The sequence below is a fragment of the Microtus pennsylvanicus genome, chromosome 12 (assembly GCF_037038515.1).
Source record: "Microtus pennsylvanicus isolate mMicPen1 chromosome 12, mMicPen1.hap1, whole genome shotgun sequence".
NCBI classification, from domain to species: domain Eukaryota; kingdom Metazoa; phylum Chordata; class Mammalia; order Rodentia; family Cricetidae; genus Microtus; species Microtus pennsylvanicus.
Window position 1 is genome coordinate 61,243,893 of NC_134590.1, and position 19,918 is coordinate 61,263,810.

General features: G+C 53.0%; 1 protein-coding gene across 31 annotated transcripts in view; it reads right to left on the bottom strand.

The window, feature by feature from the left end:
* Positions 1–19,918, bottom strand: part of Ablim2 (actin binding LIM protein family member 2) — a 123,791-nt gene that overhangs the window by 63,751 nt on the left and 40,122 nt on the right. For all 31 annotated transcript variants that reach the window (XR_012907296.1, XR_012907300.1, XR_012907306.1 and 28 more), the window contains exons 2-6: positions 18,813–18,956; positions 14,472–14,655; positions 8,831–8,946; positions 5,766–5,892; positions 3,130–3,223 (exon numbers count right to left, since the gene is read on the bottom strand). Coding sequence is in view for 16 of the 31 variants with exons in the window: in XM_075943794.1 (XP_075799909.1) it covers positions 3,130–3,223; positions 5,766–5,892; positions 8,831–8,946; positions 14,472–14,655; positions 18,813–18,956 (665 nt within the window). In the remaining 15 variants the exon portion in view is untranslated. The remainder of the gene's footprint in view (positions 1–3,129; positions 3,224–5,765; positions 5,893–8,830; positions 8,947–14,471; positions 14,656–18,812; positions 18,957–19,918) is intronic.

The following is a 19,918-nucleotide window of genomic DNA, read 5'->3' on the forward strand; positions in this document are numbered from 1 at the left end:
GGGGGAGGGAAGAAGAAGTGAGGAAGGAATTCATTAGTGGTCTCAGTGGGGCCTGGGCTTCATGTTGCCATGGTGATAGCCATCGGTATAAAACAGCACTGAAAGTGGGGTCCATACCACGGTGCCATCAGGGTTAATAGAGTGGGGCCAAGTTATACCCCCATACCATGCTCATCCCCACCTTTGCAGAAAGAAGAAATAGGGCTTACAAGAGGGCTCGTTAAGGACTAGGCTCTGAGCCTTGCAAGGGATACACGCTCCTTCCACACCTTTCTCCTATACCCAGCTCCAAAGGACTCCCTAAGGACATGCCTCATGAACCCTCCAGCAAACTGCCGCTCTCTGAGTGTTTGACTTCAGCCACTCAGGTCTCTGCCTGTCAGCCAGGTGTGAGCTCTACCTCCTCGCCCACATGCCACATCTGTTCTCACCTGCCCATCTCTGCTAATGCCCCATGAGCCCACATGGCGCAGGCTCCTCAGAACCGCTGCCAGTGACGGGAGCGACCAAGGACAAGAAGAGGGAGGAGTACCCTCCATCGCCAGGAACGCACATTTCCCAGGCAGTACTGCTTGCACCAAGAGCTTAAGATGGCACTGTGCCTACCTCACACAGTCACAGCACAAATGGGGCTGTTGTGGGGGAGCACAGGAGGCTCCCACGTGGGCCTCACAAAGAGGACAGCTGGGGGCTGAAAATGGTCTTGGGGTCAAGAGGAACCGCAGGCACCTCCAGCAGCCCACCCATCTGGCTCAGCACAGCTCCTGCCAGCTCTGCCAGGCTTCCTACCTGCACAGGGTCTGTCCCCAGCCCTTCTCAGTGCACGAGCCCTGAGGGTGCCACCCTCGCCTTCAGCCAGCCTTCATATGCTTGTCCTTTTTTTCTTTCTTCCAATAAGTCCCTTGTTCTTGTAGCTCCCCAAGAGCCCGGTGTCACCAGCCGGGCGCCAGCCTGCCTGGCCCAGCCTCAGGCGGTGCCACTGCAGCGCTGCTCCCTTCTGCAGAGCTGGCTGTCTCCACCCGCAGCTCCCACCTCACACCCGCCAGGAGGATGCTCAGAGCTGTGCTGAGTCCTCGGCACAACGGCTCAGTCGTGCCACCTCCAGTAACTACCACCACCACCACCGCAGCACACTCGCCCCCAGAAAAAGCAAAACCAAAAGCATGCAATTCCCTGGAAGCCCTTTTCTCCTCCACCGTGGGCTATAGAGGAAAACCAGGACTGTCCAGATCCTACCAGCTAGGAGAGCCCCTTTCCACAGTCCAGAGAGAGTACACAACAGTACTTCACAGCACCTAGTCCCTACTTCTGCACTTGGCTCAGAGACACAATAAGGGTGCTCACTCTACAGATGTGGTCATGTGCTTGCTCTCACCATGCAGGAGGAACACCAATGGCCTCACAAGGATGTCCCTCCCATGCATTATCCTGGGGCAACTCAGAGCTGAGGTATGGGGCATGGCACATGTCATAACACAAACCTCACCAACTCACTCTCAGCCCAGCTCTCAGCACTGGGCCAGGTCTGCCCACCTAAACTAGCTTTTCTAGGTGACAGTCTGCTGGGCTCTGCTATTAATTGAGTTGGGTTCCCAAACTGTGCTTTTACTAGCAACAACAAAGGCACAGCCAGACCCCAGATGCACCCACATCAGCCCACAAAGTCACGACTTGGAGAGACAAGATTAGGTAGTCATGCCCCTCAAGGTCTGCTCTCGGACAGAGGTCAGGAGATTTAGGGCAGCCTTTGTCCAAATGAGGCTCTGCTGGGGGATTCCCCACACCTGGCTGAGCCTTAGAGACTTCTTCATTTCTGAGAAGGACAGCTGTGTGGTCAGCCAGGTGCACAGGTGCCAAGGTATTTGGGAGAGACAGGAGCCCTGTATCCATAAGGGAAGACAGGGATGATTTCCTGAGCTTGAGGTCTTCTGTGGGAGGGCAAAGTGCAGGCTTTGGTGCACTATGGGAAGGGACACTGAGAGTCAGGGAGGCCAGGTGTCCTGTCGAAGGGAAGCAAAACCACACAGCGGTCGCAGTCACAACCATCTCAGGGGCTGACGCTGGCAGATGCTCTTTTTAACAGGAGCCACTTATGCTGTTTTTAAAAAAAAACTCCCTGGACACATAGAACTCAGGAGCAGGGAGAAGGAGGATCAGGAGTTCAATGTCAGCCTCAACTATGCAAGTTCAAGGCCAGCCTTGGGCTACATGAGACCATGATTCAAAAAAAGTTAAAATAAAAAATAATGAAAACAAAAGTCATCAGGGATGGACTTCCTATTCAGGGAGAGAAACAGGGAAGGATCCTGGGCAGAGTGAAACTCCTGAGTCCGTGGGAGGAAAAGGCAGGGCAGGGGTCAATGGGCATGGGACCAGGCAGTGGGATGGTCTTTTGTCCTCAGCCACGATTTGCCTGTATGATTACCAGCTGTGCTCCTCACACAGGGCAAGACTCACAGAACCCACAGGAGACAAAAGTCACAATCTTACTACACAACCCACTCAAACAACTTGAAGACCTCAGTGCAGAGGCAAGTGAGGTTTATGAATGATAAAGAGGCAGAGCAGCCAGCCTGCCTTGGGGCTAGGGAAAGGCAGAGCCTTATGCCAAAGCCAGGTCGGCCAAGGGTGAGGTGGGAGAGGACCAGAAGACTCTAACCAAAAAGCAAACAATTTATAGTGACTGCCACAAACTGTGCAAGCGTTTGCAGTTTTGATTCAGCATCCATGTTTCTGTGGACTTATCTGAACGAGAGTACGGAGATTGCTAGCATGAACTGAGCCTTGGGAAAAGATGTTCACTGTAGCCTTATTTACCAAGTAAATCAGAGTATGCCGTGTCTAACGAGGGGACCAGCCTAGCACGTCTCAGGTCCCGTGTGAGGAGGTGTGTGACACATGTTGGCCCGTGCATACATCTGAGTGAGCTGTGTCAGGCTATGGAAAAGAAGTGGGTCACAAGAGACACACGCGGCGTGGCACCATTAGCAAGAACTCTGTACGGAGAGGGAGGGGCTTGGATTATTTCAAGGGTTCTGGGCACAGGGAAGGGACAGCTAAAGGATTCGGGGCTCTTTCTGAGATGACTTAGCTCTTAGAAAGCGCCAGCCCTGGCCGCGGGCTTCTCACCTCCAGCACGCGGCCTGTGATGTACTTCTCACAGCCGTCGCAGCGGATGCCAAACTTGGTGTGGTAATCAGCCTCACAGTAGGGCAGCCCATCCCTGCAATGAGACAGGCAGTCAGGACGACACGGGGTCACCCGCTTTGTCCCCAACATGCAACAAAATTCTTAAGAGAACACGGAGGCCAGGCAGCTTCCTCCTGCTCCGAGGGACAATTCCTGGATAGGTAGCATTCATTTACCACCTGCTTTGCCAACTCATGGGAAATATGAAGGGATGAGACTGCCTCCTGCCTGTGTCTTCATGTGTGGCTGTACACCCAGCCCTGCTGATGTCAGCAGGAGTCAGTGCAGAGGTAGACTGTCCTAGAAGCTGTGCTCAGGAGAATGGCCAACTCTCCCGTGATGGGCTAGCCACCAGCCCACTGTCATGGGAAGACAGTGCAGACAGGCTATCCCCCAGCTTACCTATCCTCTTTCTCCAGCACTGTGAGCCTAGCAATAGATGAAGGGCCACAAAAGCAGGAGAGAGGGCTCGGGGAAGGGAATGATGAGGGAGGCATGGAGGATGTGGGTGGGACCTTTATCACTCCACTTAGGACGGGAAAGAGTTCTTGGGAGGAGATATAAAAACAGCCTTGGACTCAAATGCCACGTCCCAAGTGTGTCACTCAACATGTCTGAACCTCAGCCCCTCCCACTAAAACAGGATAAATGAGAGTGAGGTCTTCATAGGAGAAGGAGATGCTGGGAGCTGGCTTAAGAAAGCACTGTCAATGTCCGAGACTACTGCTGTTGCTAGCTGCGGCTGTCTTCAGCCACGTGCCACAGCTCACCAGGAGTTAGTGTGGAGGTGACAGGAGGGAGACACCTGCATACCCACTGGAGCTGCAACTATGGTGAACTCTACCTAGATTTCTGCAGCCATGACAAGCAGGCATCTTTGGGCTGTTGGGGTTTAGACTGGGTGCCACACTCCTTCCCTTAATACTGGGACCCTCGCAAGACCCCAGGGTGAGTGCTGCAGGGCTGGGTGCCCCCCGTGACTGTCTTCCATTGATCCCAGGAGAGAGGACACAGACCTAGAGACCCCACAAGTTCATATATCTACAGCAAACCCAGGAAGTTCTTAGATTCCATCTCCATGGCAACACCAGTGTGCTCTCCCCCTCAGTTCTGGGATGGCTCTGGAGGCTGCTAAGTAACATGCTGGTGTGGGTGAGCCACCAACGCCCTGTGTGGGGTGGTACCTGATGGGACAATCCTGCCATTTTCTTCAGAGTCCTGCACACCAGGCTCTGTCCGCCTGAGTCACGCCCCACAGTATGACTGTGATGGAGGCTGGGGACTCGGGCTTCACAGACCCATCCGTCTGAGTGGAAGCCCACTTTGGCTTGGGAGCATCACTTTAGGCAATGTTTCATTTTGTGATCAATGGTTCACATGGTATTCTAACCAGGAACACAGAGGGGTCCCTGGTACTCTATTCATCCCCGTGTGACAGAGTATACTGTCGATCTGGGTGCCAGCATGAATACAGTGGCCTCTAGGACTCTGTACATGTCCTCCTGAAATTTGTATATATGTACATATGTATGCATGCACATACATGTACATATGGGTGTGCGTGTTTATGTGCATTATTTGCACTGTGTGCATACATGTGTATTTGTGTATGCGTGTATATGCATACATGTGTGCATGTGTGTGTACATGCATGTGCGCATGCATATGTGCACACACACTCCACTCTATGCAATCTTACCAGGGGACCCTTTCTACCTAATCAATGCCTATATGGATTCCAATTTTGGAGCATGGAGGAGAATATTCCTGTGCTAGGGGCACTCTTTCAATCACCACCCAGCTCACTTCACCTGCACTTTCTGCCTCACCTCCCTGATCCCAGGGTTAAAATATATTGCAGTTTAGCCAAGCAGTGGTGGCACATGCCTTTAAATCCAGCACTCAGGAGACAGAGACAGGTAGCAGGTGGATCTCTGTGAGTTCAAGTTCAGCCTGGTCTACTGAGAGAGTTCCAGAACAGGCTCCAAAGCTACAGAGAAACCCAGTAGCTTTGGAAAAGCCAGTGTGTGTGTGTGTGTGTGTGTATGTGTGTCCCAGCTCAAGACATGATTCCATGGCCTCTGGCAAATGCTGCCTCCTCCCCGGGCAAGCTCACCCCCTAACAGCATGCTGGGAGAGTACTGAGCCAATGGGTAGAGGATATCCCAGAGTCCATCTCTGCAGATCAGAACATGTGCCTGTAAGCTCCCATGTTCCCATGGGGACAGCCAGACTCATGAGTCCTTGCAGCTAGCATCTATCAGTGGTTCTGTGCTCTGCAGGTCATCCAGTCCAGGCACCAAGCAGGTGGTAACATCCTGGAACATAGGCAGGTGTTCTATGAGGCAGAGCTGGCAACCCCATTCCTCTGCTTCAAGCCACAAGTCAGAGCTGGAGCTGCAACCCACTTCAGCAGGGCTGCTAGTGAGGAAAAGGAAGGCTGCGGGGACCAGAGCAAGTCCCGGCCTTGGCTCTTTACCCAGGAGCAGGACTAATCAGCCCACCAGGACTAGGCGCCCTGCTCCACCTGCAGCATCTGGCAAGGCCTTTTTGGGCTGTCTGTCTGCCACACTTACTTGCTGATGTACTCTGCATTGAGGAGTTTCCCACAAGTCTTGCACTTGAAGCAGCCCAGGTGCCAGTGCTTGTCCAAAGCCACCAGGGCCTGGCCATTCTTGATTTCTAAGCCACAGCCCCCACAACCTGAAACAGAAAACAAACAGACTTACTGCAAGGCCCAGCAACCCCACCAGGGGCACTCAACCCCTCAGAATCTTAGGCCCCACAGAATCACCCAGAACAACCCTGGGGGAGAGGTACAGACACAGTGGTGTGCTAAAAGGACCCTGTCTCACAGTTCCAGGGAGCCCTTGCACAGCTCGTGGTGAGGCTTGATCCTGTGTGTGAGGAGCGCTGACACTAGGCAGCCTGGGCTGGAGAGTGGGTAAACCAAGGCGGAGACGAAGCTGCCTTTCTAAAAGATGGGATCCATCATAGTGCAGAACCATATCCTCACACCAGGGTGTGCTGAGTCTAGGCTGGCCTGGGCTTGGGGCAGCCTGCTTGGTTATGCACTGGCAGCTCCTGGTACAGGAACTTCCCACCCTTTGCTGGAGGCAGAATGTTGAATTTACACATAATATGTGTAATCTCACCAGAGGGACATGACCTCCCAGGAGAGATCTGAACCCCAGCCCTTCTTGTCACTCCTACTCCTGGCCCCACTTCCCCACCTTTCTGGCTTCCCCTCCTGGAGAGCTGAGTCCCAGCCTTCGCCTCCACTCCCCGCTCATCTCACCCGCCTGGAGGCCCCTCCTAGGGACTCGCTTTGCTCCACAATCCCCAGCTCCTCCTCTGGCTATGAGGCTCCTGCATTTGGAATTCTCTTTCCCTCTGCTCTCTGTGCTGTCCCCTCATCAGCTGGGAACTATCCCAGGCCCAGATGGCTTCTTTGGTGCCTGCCCTACTCATCTCTGCTTTCTCTCTCCAAACCCCACCTCCACCCCTGCCACAAAGACCAGCCATTCTTCATGGTGCCAGTGTCCTGGTCTGAAGCTCTGATCAGGAGGCTGCCTGATGCCTCTGCCCTCCTGCTGTGCCCACATAACGCTGAGGGCTCTGGACCTTGGGTCCTGGCTCTACTTTGCTGAGCAAACTGGTTCCTCCATACAGGGAACTGCTGTAACAGGGTCTCTGTCACTCACTGAAGGATGTGCGGGCTCCCAGCAAAGTGGAACAGGCAGGGAGTGTAGGGAGAGTACGCAGGGGTGACTGTGGGGACGTGTGCATCCTGCCTGCATGTATCTGTGCAAGGATGTGGTGATATTTTTTATTTTTTATTATTTTTGGCTTTTTTGAGACAGGGTTTCTCTGTGCAGTCTTGGATGTCCTGGAACTCACTCTGTAGACCAGGCTGGCCTCGAACTCAGAGATCCACCTTCCTCAGCCTCCCGAGTCCTGGGATTAAAGGCGTGTGCCACCACTGCCTGGCTTATGTATGGGTATATTATGTGCTGTGTGCAGCCTGTGTGGGCACAACTGCTTCTTAATTTCCAGGGCTGGGAGCCAGGACCCCTGGGACACTGAAGTCTTGTCTCAAGAATAGGCACAGCTTTTGCTCTTCTGTATATCCACCCCCCCCCCACAGCCTTAATGTTCTTTTAACCAGTGCTATCTGGAACACACAAACACTGTACTCACTGGCAGTAACGACAAGGAAGATGTCGGCACGTGCTCAGTACACACACACTTTGGGCTTTTGCTTGTTGACAAAGGGTAGTCCATGCTGGACTCAAACTCATTATGTAGTTGAGGGTGACTTTGAACTCTTGATCTTCCTGCCTCCACCATGCTAGTTCTGGGACTACAGAGACACTCAGTTGTGCAGCATTTTATGTAGTGATAGGCTGTATTTTGTGAGCACGAAGCCAGTGGCTCCCAGGCAGGGATGATTCATTTCCAGAGGACTTTTAACAAGATCTGGAGACCCTTTTGATGGCTCCAATAGGGGCAGGCCTCTGTGTGTGCAATGTGGGATTGGAGGAGATGCTAGGCCTCCTGCCTAGCTCTGCACAGAGGCTACCCCAGAGAAAATGGCCCCAAATATCCATAGTGCTGGGACTGAGCAGCTTCTCTGGGTACACACAACAGCTGGCCTATGGGTGACACCACACCAGACTGCGACATGCCTCCTGCAAAGGTGTCAGAGGCCATCTCCAGGTGAGGCTCCTGACGCCCAGGCACTAACTGCCTCCCAGCTGCTACGTGACTGCTGCCAAGTCACTTGCGTATCCCAAGGCAAGGGTGATGTTCTTTAGGGCTAATGACAGCTCTGACCCACAGAGAACAAAGGCAAGCACAGGTTCCAGGTGTAAAGACTGTACCTAATGAATGAGTAAAGGCAGGTACAGACAACATCTACCAGAGAGCCTGGCTCTGCTCTAACAGTTAGTCCTGTGGCCAGAGCTGGGGCTGCGGCAGAGGTCCCAGGAATGACTGCCACTCTGGAACTCCAGAGTAGGGAGTGGAGAACTATCTGGGTTCCTCTGCCTGGGATTCTGTGTCTCTGGGCCACCATAAAGCTGCTCTCAACAACCTCCCCATGCCTGTCCCTGAAAGGTTTTAAGGAGTGTTGCCATGGGAACACAGTGCCTACTGTTGATGCCTCTGGTGCCCTGGCAGCCCTGCATGGCTCTGCCAGTGGCAGAGCAGTTCTGTGACAGAGACTGCCTATCTGCCAGTCACAGGACATCCTTAGCAGTCTACGAGAGATCTACAGGGTTTCCCAGAGATATCTGTTTCCCACCCTGCACACTGCATATGGCTTGGCCATCAAGGTGGGCCAGGTCTTGTGCTGGCACCAAAAGGGAAGGATAGAGAGGAGACTGGGAAGGCTTCCTGGGGGAGAATGCCTAGCACTAGGTGACAGCAGAAGGGATGTGGAATGGAAAACCTGAGGAGGCTGTGACTGGGCACAGCCTGTGCAGAGGTTCAGTGGCAGGAACAGGGAGATTACCTGCTGGGTCCCCAGTGTTCAGTGCTCTGTTACTGTGCTGGTCCCATAACGTCAGGCTCAGCCACCCCCCATCCCCCCCACTCTTTCAGCTTAGCACCCACCATACAGAGGCCTAGCCGCACTTACTCCTGAGGCCTTGGGTCAGGTGAGCACTACTGCCCAGCGTTGTGGGCGGGGAACACTTCTGGCACACACACTCCTTCCCATTGAAGGTCACACGATCCCCGGGAGGAAAGGGCAACCTGAAATGAGAGTGAACATCCTGTTGGCACCTCTGGTTTTTCTCTCTCGGTGTCACCCCAGGGCATGGCTCCTGACTCAGCAGACGGTCCTCTTTCTGGGAGATCAAGAACTTGACAGACTAGACTGGGCTCAGATCCCAGCCTTGCTGGCTGGTCCTGCAACCTCCTCATCCTTTGGCTGACCTGGGTTCCCCGCAGCTCATGGATGCCGGCACTTGCTGCCTGCCAGTGCTGTGGTCTGAAAGCTACCATGATGCATCTCCCCAGGTACGGGGAGGGGGGGAGGACTTTAGGACTGAGTGGGAGTCCCGGACTTTAGGACTGAGTGGGAGTCCCTGACAGTCTCTAATATGCTAAGACATACTCCAGCTGTGCAGCTTCAATACATTACACAGCCTTTCTGTGTTCCCGTTTCTCACCTGCAAGAGAAGACTAATGACACGCATCACAGGCTTGCCATCTGTAGTAATAAGAGTGGCAGGGCTGCGTCCCCGGGGCCCGGCCGCCCACATGGCTAGGAGCTGCGATGGGCTGCGTTCCCACCCAGCTCTGCATGGCTAGTTTTACCCGAAATAATTACATGGACACTGTATTCTTTTAAACACTGCTTGGCCCATTTCTATCTAGCCTCTTCTAGGCTAACTCTTGCACCTGGACTAGCCCATTTCTAATATTCTATGTAGCACAGCTAGGTGTGCTTACCGGGAAGATTCTAGCCTATGTCCATCCTGGGTCGGAGCTTCATCGCATGCGTCTGCCTGGGAGAGGGGAGGATGGCATCTCTCTCTGAGGCGTCTTACCTCACTTCCTCTTCCTCCCAGCATTTTGTTCTGTTTACTCCACCCACCTATGTTCTAAGCGATGAGCCCAAGCAGTTTGTTTATTACTTAACCAATGAAATCAACAGATTGATATATGACACTCCCACATCAGCCATCCATTCAGACATCCATGGTGGAACAGGCTAGCCTAGACTCCAGGGCTGTGAACGTCCAGTGGCCATTTCCCTACAAGCTCGAATGACTTAACAGAGATTATTCTAGAAAATGTTCTCAGTATAATCAGCGCCATCGTGCCATGGAACATCTGGCCAGTGTAAAATGTCCCCGGGACTCTCATCTGCTACCCCACTTCCCATATCCCAGACAACAGAGCCATTCGAGCCTTCTGTTCAGGGCCACACTGCCATGATCTGCCCGTGTTGCCACTCCTCATGTCAACAGTTTGTTCTTTTTCAGGGCTGAGTATTACTCCAGCACATCTGTCCAAAGGTATCTATCTGGGTTGTTACCACTTGGAATTACCGACACCTGCCTCGTGGGACTTCCTTTCCCAGAGTGGAATTCCTGGTCACCTACTGTGTGATTCTGTCTTTAAGGAAACTGCACCACTTCACGTCTCAGCCCTTGCTGTGTGGCCTGGCTGTCATAGCTCTTGCTATTACCCACCATACTTTGTATCTATGCCAGCAGGCACAGCTGCCATTTTACAGTTGTTTTGGTCAATGTCCCCACTAGCTAATGGTGCAAATGAGGTGTGTTTTCTGTATCTTTTGGTCATTTGCATATGTTCTTTGGTGAAGCATCTGTTAAACCCTTCGGCTCCTTCTGGATGTTTCCTTTGGATTGTAGAAGTTCTTTACATATTTGGCCTATATAGGTTACTTCCTCGTTGTTATGACAAAATGTCCAAAAAGAAACATCTTGAGAGGAAGGATTTATTGCTCCCTGTTTTATAGATTTTATGTTTTTGTCTGCTCTGACATAGAACTTCAGTCTATTGCCGAGGCTAGCCTCCTACTGCAAGCTCCTTTGAGATTCTGCTGATATCTTCCATCCAGCCTGCAAAACCATCACCCTGTAGAGGGCAGGCCTGCTGGGGTCAAGTTCACTTAGCTCTTGTGTGTCCAATAAAGACTTTTGTCTCTGTCTCTTTTTATGGTGCCTGTTTATTGATGCTCAGTATTCTCATGCCTCAGTGTATAACCCGATGGAGTTAGTGTGCCCAGGGCTGGGACACCATCATTACAATCGATTTCAGAACATTTCAATCACCATTTTTATCAACAAGGTCAGTCAACTCTGGGTCAGGTTAATCATCCTGCAGAATGGCCTCGGGCTGAGTCTGGCCTTCTTCAGGAGGACTTTGGCTAAGCACAGCACGAGTGGATCTTATTTTCCTGTTGGTGCTTACAGACATCGTCTGTCTCCCATGTGGTGTGGGAGGTCCTTCTGTCTATGTGTTGCTCTTATTGGTTAATGAATAAAGAAACTGCCTTGGTCTGTTGATAGGGAAGAACTTAGGTAGGTGGGGAAAACTGGACTGAATGCTGGAAGAAGGAAGGTGGAAGGAGAGATGCCATGGATCCGTCACCAGAGATGGACATGCTGAAACTTTGCTTGTAGGCCACACCTTGTGGTATATACAGATTAATAGAAATGGGTTAAATTAAGATGTAAGAGTTAGCCAATAAGAAGCTGTAGCTAATGGGCCAAGCAGTGTTTTAATTAATACAGTTTCTGTGTGATTATTTCAGATCTAAGCTAGCTGGGACAAACAGCCCTCCCTCCTACAGATTGGCACCTAACATGGGCCCCTCCCTGCAATACTCATTCTCTTCCACAGACATGGTGTTTTATTTTATTTTTGGGGTGGGGGGTTCTGTGTGGCAGTTATATTTTTCCCGGTGTTTTTAGGCTTTTTTTTCTTGCAAATCTTTAGCAGTGTGGCTGTGATGTCTCAATGAATTCTCACATAGGGTTGACTGAATATCAGGTTACTCTCCTTTTAGAGTCTCTGAGATTTGCGGGCTGTAGGCTTCTAGATTTCATCAAATCTAGACAATTTTCAACCAATATTCCATAAGGACTGGTTTTTGTCTCCAATCAGGCAGAGAGACAGGTAGACCAATAGAGAGGCAGACAGTGGCTCTATACCTACTCCTCTGTGTGCCAGTGTGAAAGTTTCTACTGCCATTTTTGGGCTTCTATTAATTTTTTGCATGTGGCTGATCACTTCAGGAGCAGCATGTTTGGCTTCTAGATGGCCAGAAGTTTATTTCTGTACCACCATAGCTCTTCCACTCTGGGCACAGTCTCTGTTCAACAGCAACAGAGTGGACATGACTGTCCCCATGTCTGCATCTGCTGATATCAACCCTGGTAGTCTCCACAAACCTTTCTTCATGTTTGGATCGTCGTCTGTCTGGGGTCTACACTTCTGAGTAAACACTGGATGTGATAGAATTTATGCAGTTGGATGCAGGGTTCTCACACCTTCCTGGAAGGAGGGTGGACTGCCAGTCTTTAGGGACATCTCAAGGAGGCTCACCCTTCATCTGTGAGTGCATAACAGCTTCTTCTCCAGGGTGGGCCACCCCGGCAGTGCCCAGCAAGGACCGTCCACTGTGCTTAGAACTCAGTGCCACTGGGAACTGTGTACAGCACAGCAGCCTGGCCATCCCTCACCCCACTGATGGCTCATGTTGACTGTCAGCTTGACTGGATTGAGAAATATCTGGCAGGCATTACACGACCTCTGGGTCTATCTGAGAGTGTTTCTAGGAAGGAAATCCATATTGAATGTGGGCAGCACCAGCAACATTACGCATCCATCTAGTGTGGCAAAGTCTTCTGAAACCATAATGGGCAGGGTAGGGCAGGGAAGGGCAGGGCTCTTCCTTTTAAAGCATTTCACATGGGCATTTGTTGCCATGGAGTGAAGGCCTCTTGATGGTGACATGGCTGACGTGACTAGGTGTTTGGCCTGAGCCTCACATTCTCTCCCCTTGTCTCATACATCCTGCCAATACCACCTTTCCATTCATCATCTCGCCCTGGCCAGGAAACACCTCGTTCTGTTCTCTGTGGTCCCCCGGAGTCAGCCTCCAGCAGGAAGCAGGACTGTGGCCCCAGCTCCATGTGTGCTTGCTGAAGGCCAACTCTGTGTGGTGTCTAGTCTGGCTATGTGCAGTGGCAGAGCCCCACCCTACCCTACACCCTGAACGGTGCTGCCAGTTGTCACTTGTGCTTTGGTAGATTGCCCAAGGTGGGCTCTCAGGGTGCACATGGAAACCATTAAGGTATTTCTGGAGACCTCTGACCCAACCACACTAGAGAGCACACTGCAACTCTTCCACGGGAAATGTCCCCCACTGAGCTTCCTCCCCGATGTCTCCTGGTCAAAGGCTCCGTTCTGGCGTTGGGTACATGCTGTGACTATAGCTGAGTGCTTCGAAAGGACATAGGAAACACCACCCAGGCTAGGCACAGCAACACTGGGAACAGCCAAGCACACTCTGCTCCTCACCCTGACCCGTGTTTGCTAGCCAGGGGCCTTTCCTAAGGGCAGGGGAGGGAGGTACAGGGACCCCAGAAAGGCTGCCATTGGTCAGAAGGCATGCCAGGGTGGCATCCAGACTCTCCATGGGAGTCCACTTGCTCTATGCCAGGTACCAGGGACCAGAACCGGGTCTCCCAGGCCCTGCTGTCTCCCAGCTACCTGTGACAAGATCGTACCATGGTGTTGGGCAAGACACAGCTGTGAACCAGAATGGGTCAGCATGCAGAGAGACAGGACAGAAGAAGAAAGAAGGGACTTACTGGGTGGGAGGGAAGAAGAAGGGAGAGGAGGAGGAAGGAGCTACCATACTCCTGCTTCCTGCTGGAGACTGACTCTGAGGGACCATGGAGCTACCTACAGGGCCTGCTTCCCCTTCTGGAGGCGTCTAAGAGGCTGAGGTGCCAGGGCCAGAGTCAATGCATGTGGAGCCCTGGGCCCAGCACCCATGGGCTGAATGGATGATGGAAAGAGGCAATGGCAGGAATTAGGAATAACAGGCTGAGACACCTCTGGGGCAGGATCAGGAGCCTGGGACAGGGAGGGGGAGTCCAGGGATGCTGGGAACAGGTGGCAGTGCTGAGGATCAGGCAGAGAGCAGCCATTTGTGGGGTCCAGAGCCAGGACGGTGGCTGGGTGGGTTTAAGGAAGGTACTGTGTGAGACTTCTGGGGATAGGGCCATGCCATCTGCAGGAAGGGACATAGGAAGTAGGGCCTTGGCCTGTGGGAGTGGGTGCACAGGAACAGACTGCCATCTGGGCAGGCGTGGCAGGAAGCAATGTAGACAGGAGTGGAGCTGAGACCAAGGCCAAGGGTGAGCTAGGGGTGAGACCAGGGGTAAGAGGGTTTACTGTGGGGTTGGATGGAGGCAGCTGAGTCCTGCCAGGAGTCCAAAGATGGTGGAGCACAAGAGGGCAAGGCCCAGGGTAGGCCCAGGTAAGGGCAGTAAGGGTTGTGGTGGGATTGAGCCTGGGAAACTTGAAGACCCAGAGGAAGTGAACAGAGATGGTGTGCAAAGACCAGCCCTTGCTTTTGCTCACAGCCAGCTCTCTCTTGAACCTGCTCTGGATGACCCCAAACAAACCGCTGTACCTCCCCGTGCCTGATGTGTGAAGATGGAGTGGAGCCAGGGCTCGGGCCAGAAGAAGGGGGCAGAGGTCGCCAGGGCAGAGGCTAGGCCACCTACCTGCACACAGCACACACAAAGCAGTCAGGGTGATAGGTCTTGCCAAGTGCTGACACCACTTCCCCTTCAATGAAGCGGTCGCAGCTGAAGCAACGAGTGCCATAGAGCCGCTGGTAGTCACGTGTGCAGATGTGTTCACCCTGTCGTACGAAGAAGCCACCCTCGGCCAGATCACAGCCACACGCTGGGGAGAAGATCAAAGGCTGAATTAGCAGACTGACCAACTCACGTCTCAGGGCCAGCAGATCTGACCCCACCTGTTACAAGGTCCTACAAATCCAAATGCCTAAGGTTACCCAGGATGGTACTCCAGGGACAGACACAGGCTTTGCAGCTAGCCTAGAGTCATGTGTGTTTTTCTTGTAGAAGTTTCCAGAAATAGGCACTGAGGAACTGAGGGCAGGACCAGCTTCCCACCATTTCTAGGGCGTGAAGAGGCTCTTTGGCCTCTAAGACCTTGTGAGCCCCTTCAAGCTGCTTCAGTGTTAGAATGAGTGAGCAGGTGTGTGTGTGTGTGTACATGTATGCATGCACACGGCAGAGAGAGAGAGAGGCTGCTCTGGGTTGCCAGCGAGAGGACAGCTGAGCCCATACGTGGTCCCCTAGTCCACAGAGAAACTTCCCAGTGCCTCCCCCTGGTATCTGGTTCTCACAGGTCTCAGCCCCTGGCCCCTGTAACATGGCAAGGCCAGATCCAGAGCAGAAGGAAAACCCACAGGCTCACTGTGAGCCTCTAGTCTCTTGTCTGGACACACAGCTCCCGGGAGCGGAGACTGTTGAGCCTAATGGAGGAGCAGAGAAAACTGCGGGCTGTGGACCGAAGTATCTACTCTGGGACTGCTGGTGAGCAACAGCTGGCAGGCCCCAGGTCAATTTCTGGGGACACAGTGTGCTCCTCACTCACACTCCCCAGCCCCAGAAGCACACGCGAGTGAGCCATTCAGCGTCTCAGATAGAATAGCCTAGAAGTTGTCACAACAATGCCATTTGCAGAAACACGGCTCCTGGTACAAAACGAGAGGGACCCTCCATGTCATGTATGTGCATGTACATTCCTTACAGCCTATGGCGGCTAGATGCCAGCCTGGAGCCATGATGGATTCCTTCTCCACACCCAGTCTGGGAATGAAACCCAAGGTTTAATCTTGTCCCACTATAGATCAAACAAATGTTCTTCTGCGAGAACAGGCCACAGGGGTTGACAGATATGCACAGGATTATACCACTGTGCCTTGGAGACAGACAGTCACAAGTATTCAAGGTGCTGACTCTAGGCTGTGTCTGCTTGTCACAGCTGTGCCAACATTGGCCAGCCCTTGAAAGAGGAATGCGTGCAGAGACATAGAGCCGAGAGAGTCACACTATAACATAGGGAGAGGGACACAGACAGACATGCCCCAAGCCCTGCAAGACTCCGCCGGCTCCTGGTCCTGCTGCCTCAGCTGCCTCCTGGTTTCTGGCTGCTCTGAGGATCCCAAGGTCACCCCAAGGCAGTGACATCCCAGACCTCTACTCCTAAAAATAAAAAGTCCAAGTTCACCAGTAACTCAAGTCCCTCGTCGAGACAATGCGCCTCTATCATATTACAGTTAGAGAAGGATCAAGTTAGCAGAGGCCTGGAGGGAGTGGGGAGGTGTTCATTTTTGAGGGACATGAGGGTTGGCAGCAGCTGATGGGAGGGCAGGGTCAGGGTCACTTCTTGGAATTCGTTCTTTCTTGTGTGTAATTCGTATGTCTTTGTGTGTCTATGGAAGCCAGCGGACAACCCTGGACGTCTTCCTCGGCCGCTCTCCATGTTTTCTTTTGAAACAGGGGCTCTCAGATTCAGCTGCGCTGGCTGCCTGGTGAGCTCCAGGGAATCCTCCTGCCTCTGCCTACTCACCAGTGCTGGGCTAAGCCGATGCACACTCACACCTAGCTTTTTCTGCAGGTTCTGGGGTTCTGCATCCAGGCTGTAGATAGTGGCTGCTGCTCTCTGTAGGAAAGTCCCCCAGAGCTGACATGTCCTTTTCTCTGGGGATGGGTGGTTTGGAACTGTGTGAGATGACAGCATAGGCTGGCCCTCCAGCCCCCGACTAACACCCGTTCTGTGGAGTCTGCGGCGCAGGCTTTCCTGGCTATATTGGGAGTGAGGTGCCCATGTCATCGCTTTTTTTTCTCAAGCAGCCCCAGTCACAGTCCTGGGGTGGCTATCACAAAGGATTCTGGAGTTTTTATCATGTGTGACAGTGGGGAAGGGGCTAGAAAGATGGGGTGTCATTGTGAGAAAGCATCAGGGATGCCCATGACGCCCTCAAACCTGGTGGCTCTTGGGACACCACTTAGAGCCATTGCTGGTGCCCAAGGATGAGGCCTCTGAAGGCTGGTGTCTGGCTCAGCTGAAGGCAGATCCCTCAGGGTCCCAGAATGAGACCCAGTAAGAGCTAGCCCAGGCTGTTTCCCGTCACTACCCCACAGGCCATGTTTCTCCTGTGGAGGCTGACCATCCAAAACTGACAGCACCAGGGGTGTTTTGGGGGTGGCCCCTTCTGCAGAAGATTCTCTTTTCAACACCAGGACTTTCTTTATACGCTGTAGCTGGGCCAGGGGACCAGAGTGGAGCGGGTAGGTGCTCCTCAAACAGAAGCCCAGTCACCTCTATAGGCTCAGGGGCCAGAGAGGACCTGGAATCAAACCCTTAGATGCTCCTAGTTCTACATCCTTTCTCTAAGGTCAGTCACCAGCCCCTCTCCCTTCTCCCACACACAGCTGACTTGGTGGGGTCACCTCCCATCTAGGGCAGCTTTATTCTTGTCTGGCAAATGTCTATCTTCAAGGTACAGCCAAATGTACCTCCTCAATGGACTCCTTTCTGGAAGCCTCTGGATGCTCCCTATAGACCTCTATGTCCCAAGGATTTGACTACTATTCTTTCTACCCTCACTGAAGGTCAATGTGATGAAGGCAGTGTCAGTCTCCAGACAGCCATGGAAATCATCACTGCCAAGTCAGAGGGTACGGGCATAGTACTTGCCCAAATTGCAGGGATGCATCCGTGGGCTCCAAAACACTATCCCTTTAACACTACCAGCTCTGTGAGACTATACACCATGTCCAGTACTGCACCCTGTGAGTACTTTTTCTCACATTTCTTAGATGTTGGGGGGAAGGTGTGCTTAGTCCCCAGCATGCACATGAAATGCAGGGCAGAGGAGAAGGTTTCAAACACAGACAGGTGTGCTGGAAAAGCTGCACACACAGGCACACCCACTGGAGAGGCCACGCACACAGGTGCACCCTCTGGAGAGGCCATGTACACAGGCACACCCTCTGGAGAGGCCACGCACACAGGCGCACCCTCTGGAGAGGCCACGTACACAGGTACACACGCTGGAGAGGCCACGCACACAGGTGCACCCTCTGGAGAGGCCGTGTACACAGACACACACGCTGGAGAGGCCGTGCACACAGACACACATGCTGGAGAGGCCGTGCACACAGACACACACGCTGGAGAGGCCGCACACACAGGCACACACGCTGGAGAGGCCGTTTACACAGGTACACCCTCTGGAGAGGCCGTTTACACAAGCACACCCTCTGGAGAGGCCGCACACACAGACACACATGCTGGAGAGGCCGTGCACACAGGCACACCCTCTGGAGAGGCCGCACACACAGACACACACGCTGGAGAGGCCGTGCACACAGGCACACCCTCTGGAGAGGCTTCACACACAGGCACATCTACTGAAGAGGCCACACACACAGGCACACCTGCTGGAGAGGCCCTGCACACAGGCATACCTGCTGGAGAGGCCCTGCACACAGACACACCTGCTGGAGAGGCCACGCACACAGGCACACCCGCTGGAGAGGCTGCACACACAGCTTCAGGCCCTCTTCTTATCTTCTTGGTATTATTTAAGTTTACTGTGTTTTTTAGGCTACTTTTTATAAGCAAGGAAAAATGAGTGACTTTCATTTAGAACGTTAACAGGGCCACTGCAGGAGGGAGGCAGCATCAGTGCAGCAATCCCCCCTGAACACTGCTTGCTACAGATTTTGCACAGCCAGCAAAGGCCGCTGGCACTCTGTGCAGTGCCCCAGTGGCTCCAGGATTGGCATCTCTGATTCTGGGCTAGCTTCATGCCTCCACCCCTGCAGACCCAGAGTCTCCCTATCTCCCTGGGAGTACTCCTTTGTCACACTAGACAGTATTCTGGAAAGACACAGGCTCAGGACTCTACAGATGCTCAGGTGTGGCCAGAGAGCTTTCCAGACCCAGAAAGCGAGAAGGGTGGCTGGGAAGCCCAGTTCGGGGTACTCTATGGCCAAGCACAAGGCCAAGTACACACTCACCTTTGCACACGAAGCACCTAATGTGGAAGTACTTGTTCTGCACGCGCAGCACCTCGCCCTTGCACACATTCCCACAGGTGCTGCACAGGATCGCCGTGCTGGCTGGCTTCTCCAGGGGGTCATGAGCAGCCTGGGACTGCGATACTGCAGGGAGAAAGAAGCCAGGTTAAAATGAGGGACACTCAGCACAGGGAGAGCAAACAGGAGGCCTCCTGGCATGCCCTCACCCTCAGCACTGGACCCACATAGCATGAGGTGAATGGTCATCCCCTCCTTTCCTCTGGGGTTAAGTGACATTCAAGTTGTATGACAGGTGACAGTTCTGAGGGCCAAGATCATCTGGTAAACCCACTGTGGGCTCTGTGGCTCCTCTACTCGGGGAGCTGTCGTATCCATATGGCTGCATACTTATCTATGATGTCCCAACATATCTCTGTGCACTCCTGGAGTAGCAAGGCAACCATCGTTCCCTCTGAAAGAGCAACTAACCCTTGTTATATTCATCCAGTACAATGTCGACACCCAGAGTCTCAGAGGGACATCACCAACCAGACATCTCAGTGGCCCTGCAGCCCTGGGACCCTTAGCCTCTTCTTCAGACAGCTGCATCCCTCTGAGAAATGGTCCCACATTTCCTTCGGGTCCCAAAACACCAGACTAAACATTGTCAATAACCCGCAAGAGTCAACCACAGTCAGGTAGGCAGTTGAAGGAGGCATTGGAGACCACCAGTTCAAGAGCCAGGGTTGTGGTCCTAAGACCAGGCACAACCAGGCACCAGGAAGGAACCTGTGGCCTACTAAAGCACCTGCAGATGCCAGCACATGGGATGCTGGGCCATGGTATGGAAGCCTCACGTCTGCCCCTCAGCAGCCCTGTAACAGGGAAGTATCCAGGAGACTCTCAAGTTTTTACACTAAAGCAAAACTGAGTTTACTAGAGGAACTAAAGAGCCACAGGTCCCAGGTTGCCATACAGGGATCATGTGGGTCTGTGGCCAGAAGGAAGGGACTACCAGGCCCTGGCCTAGAGAGGCCACACACTCGGTTGATGCATAGACTTGCCACTCCAGCAATGGACCCAGATGTATATTGGGACATTATGGC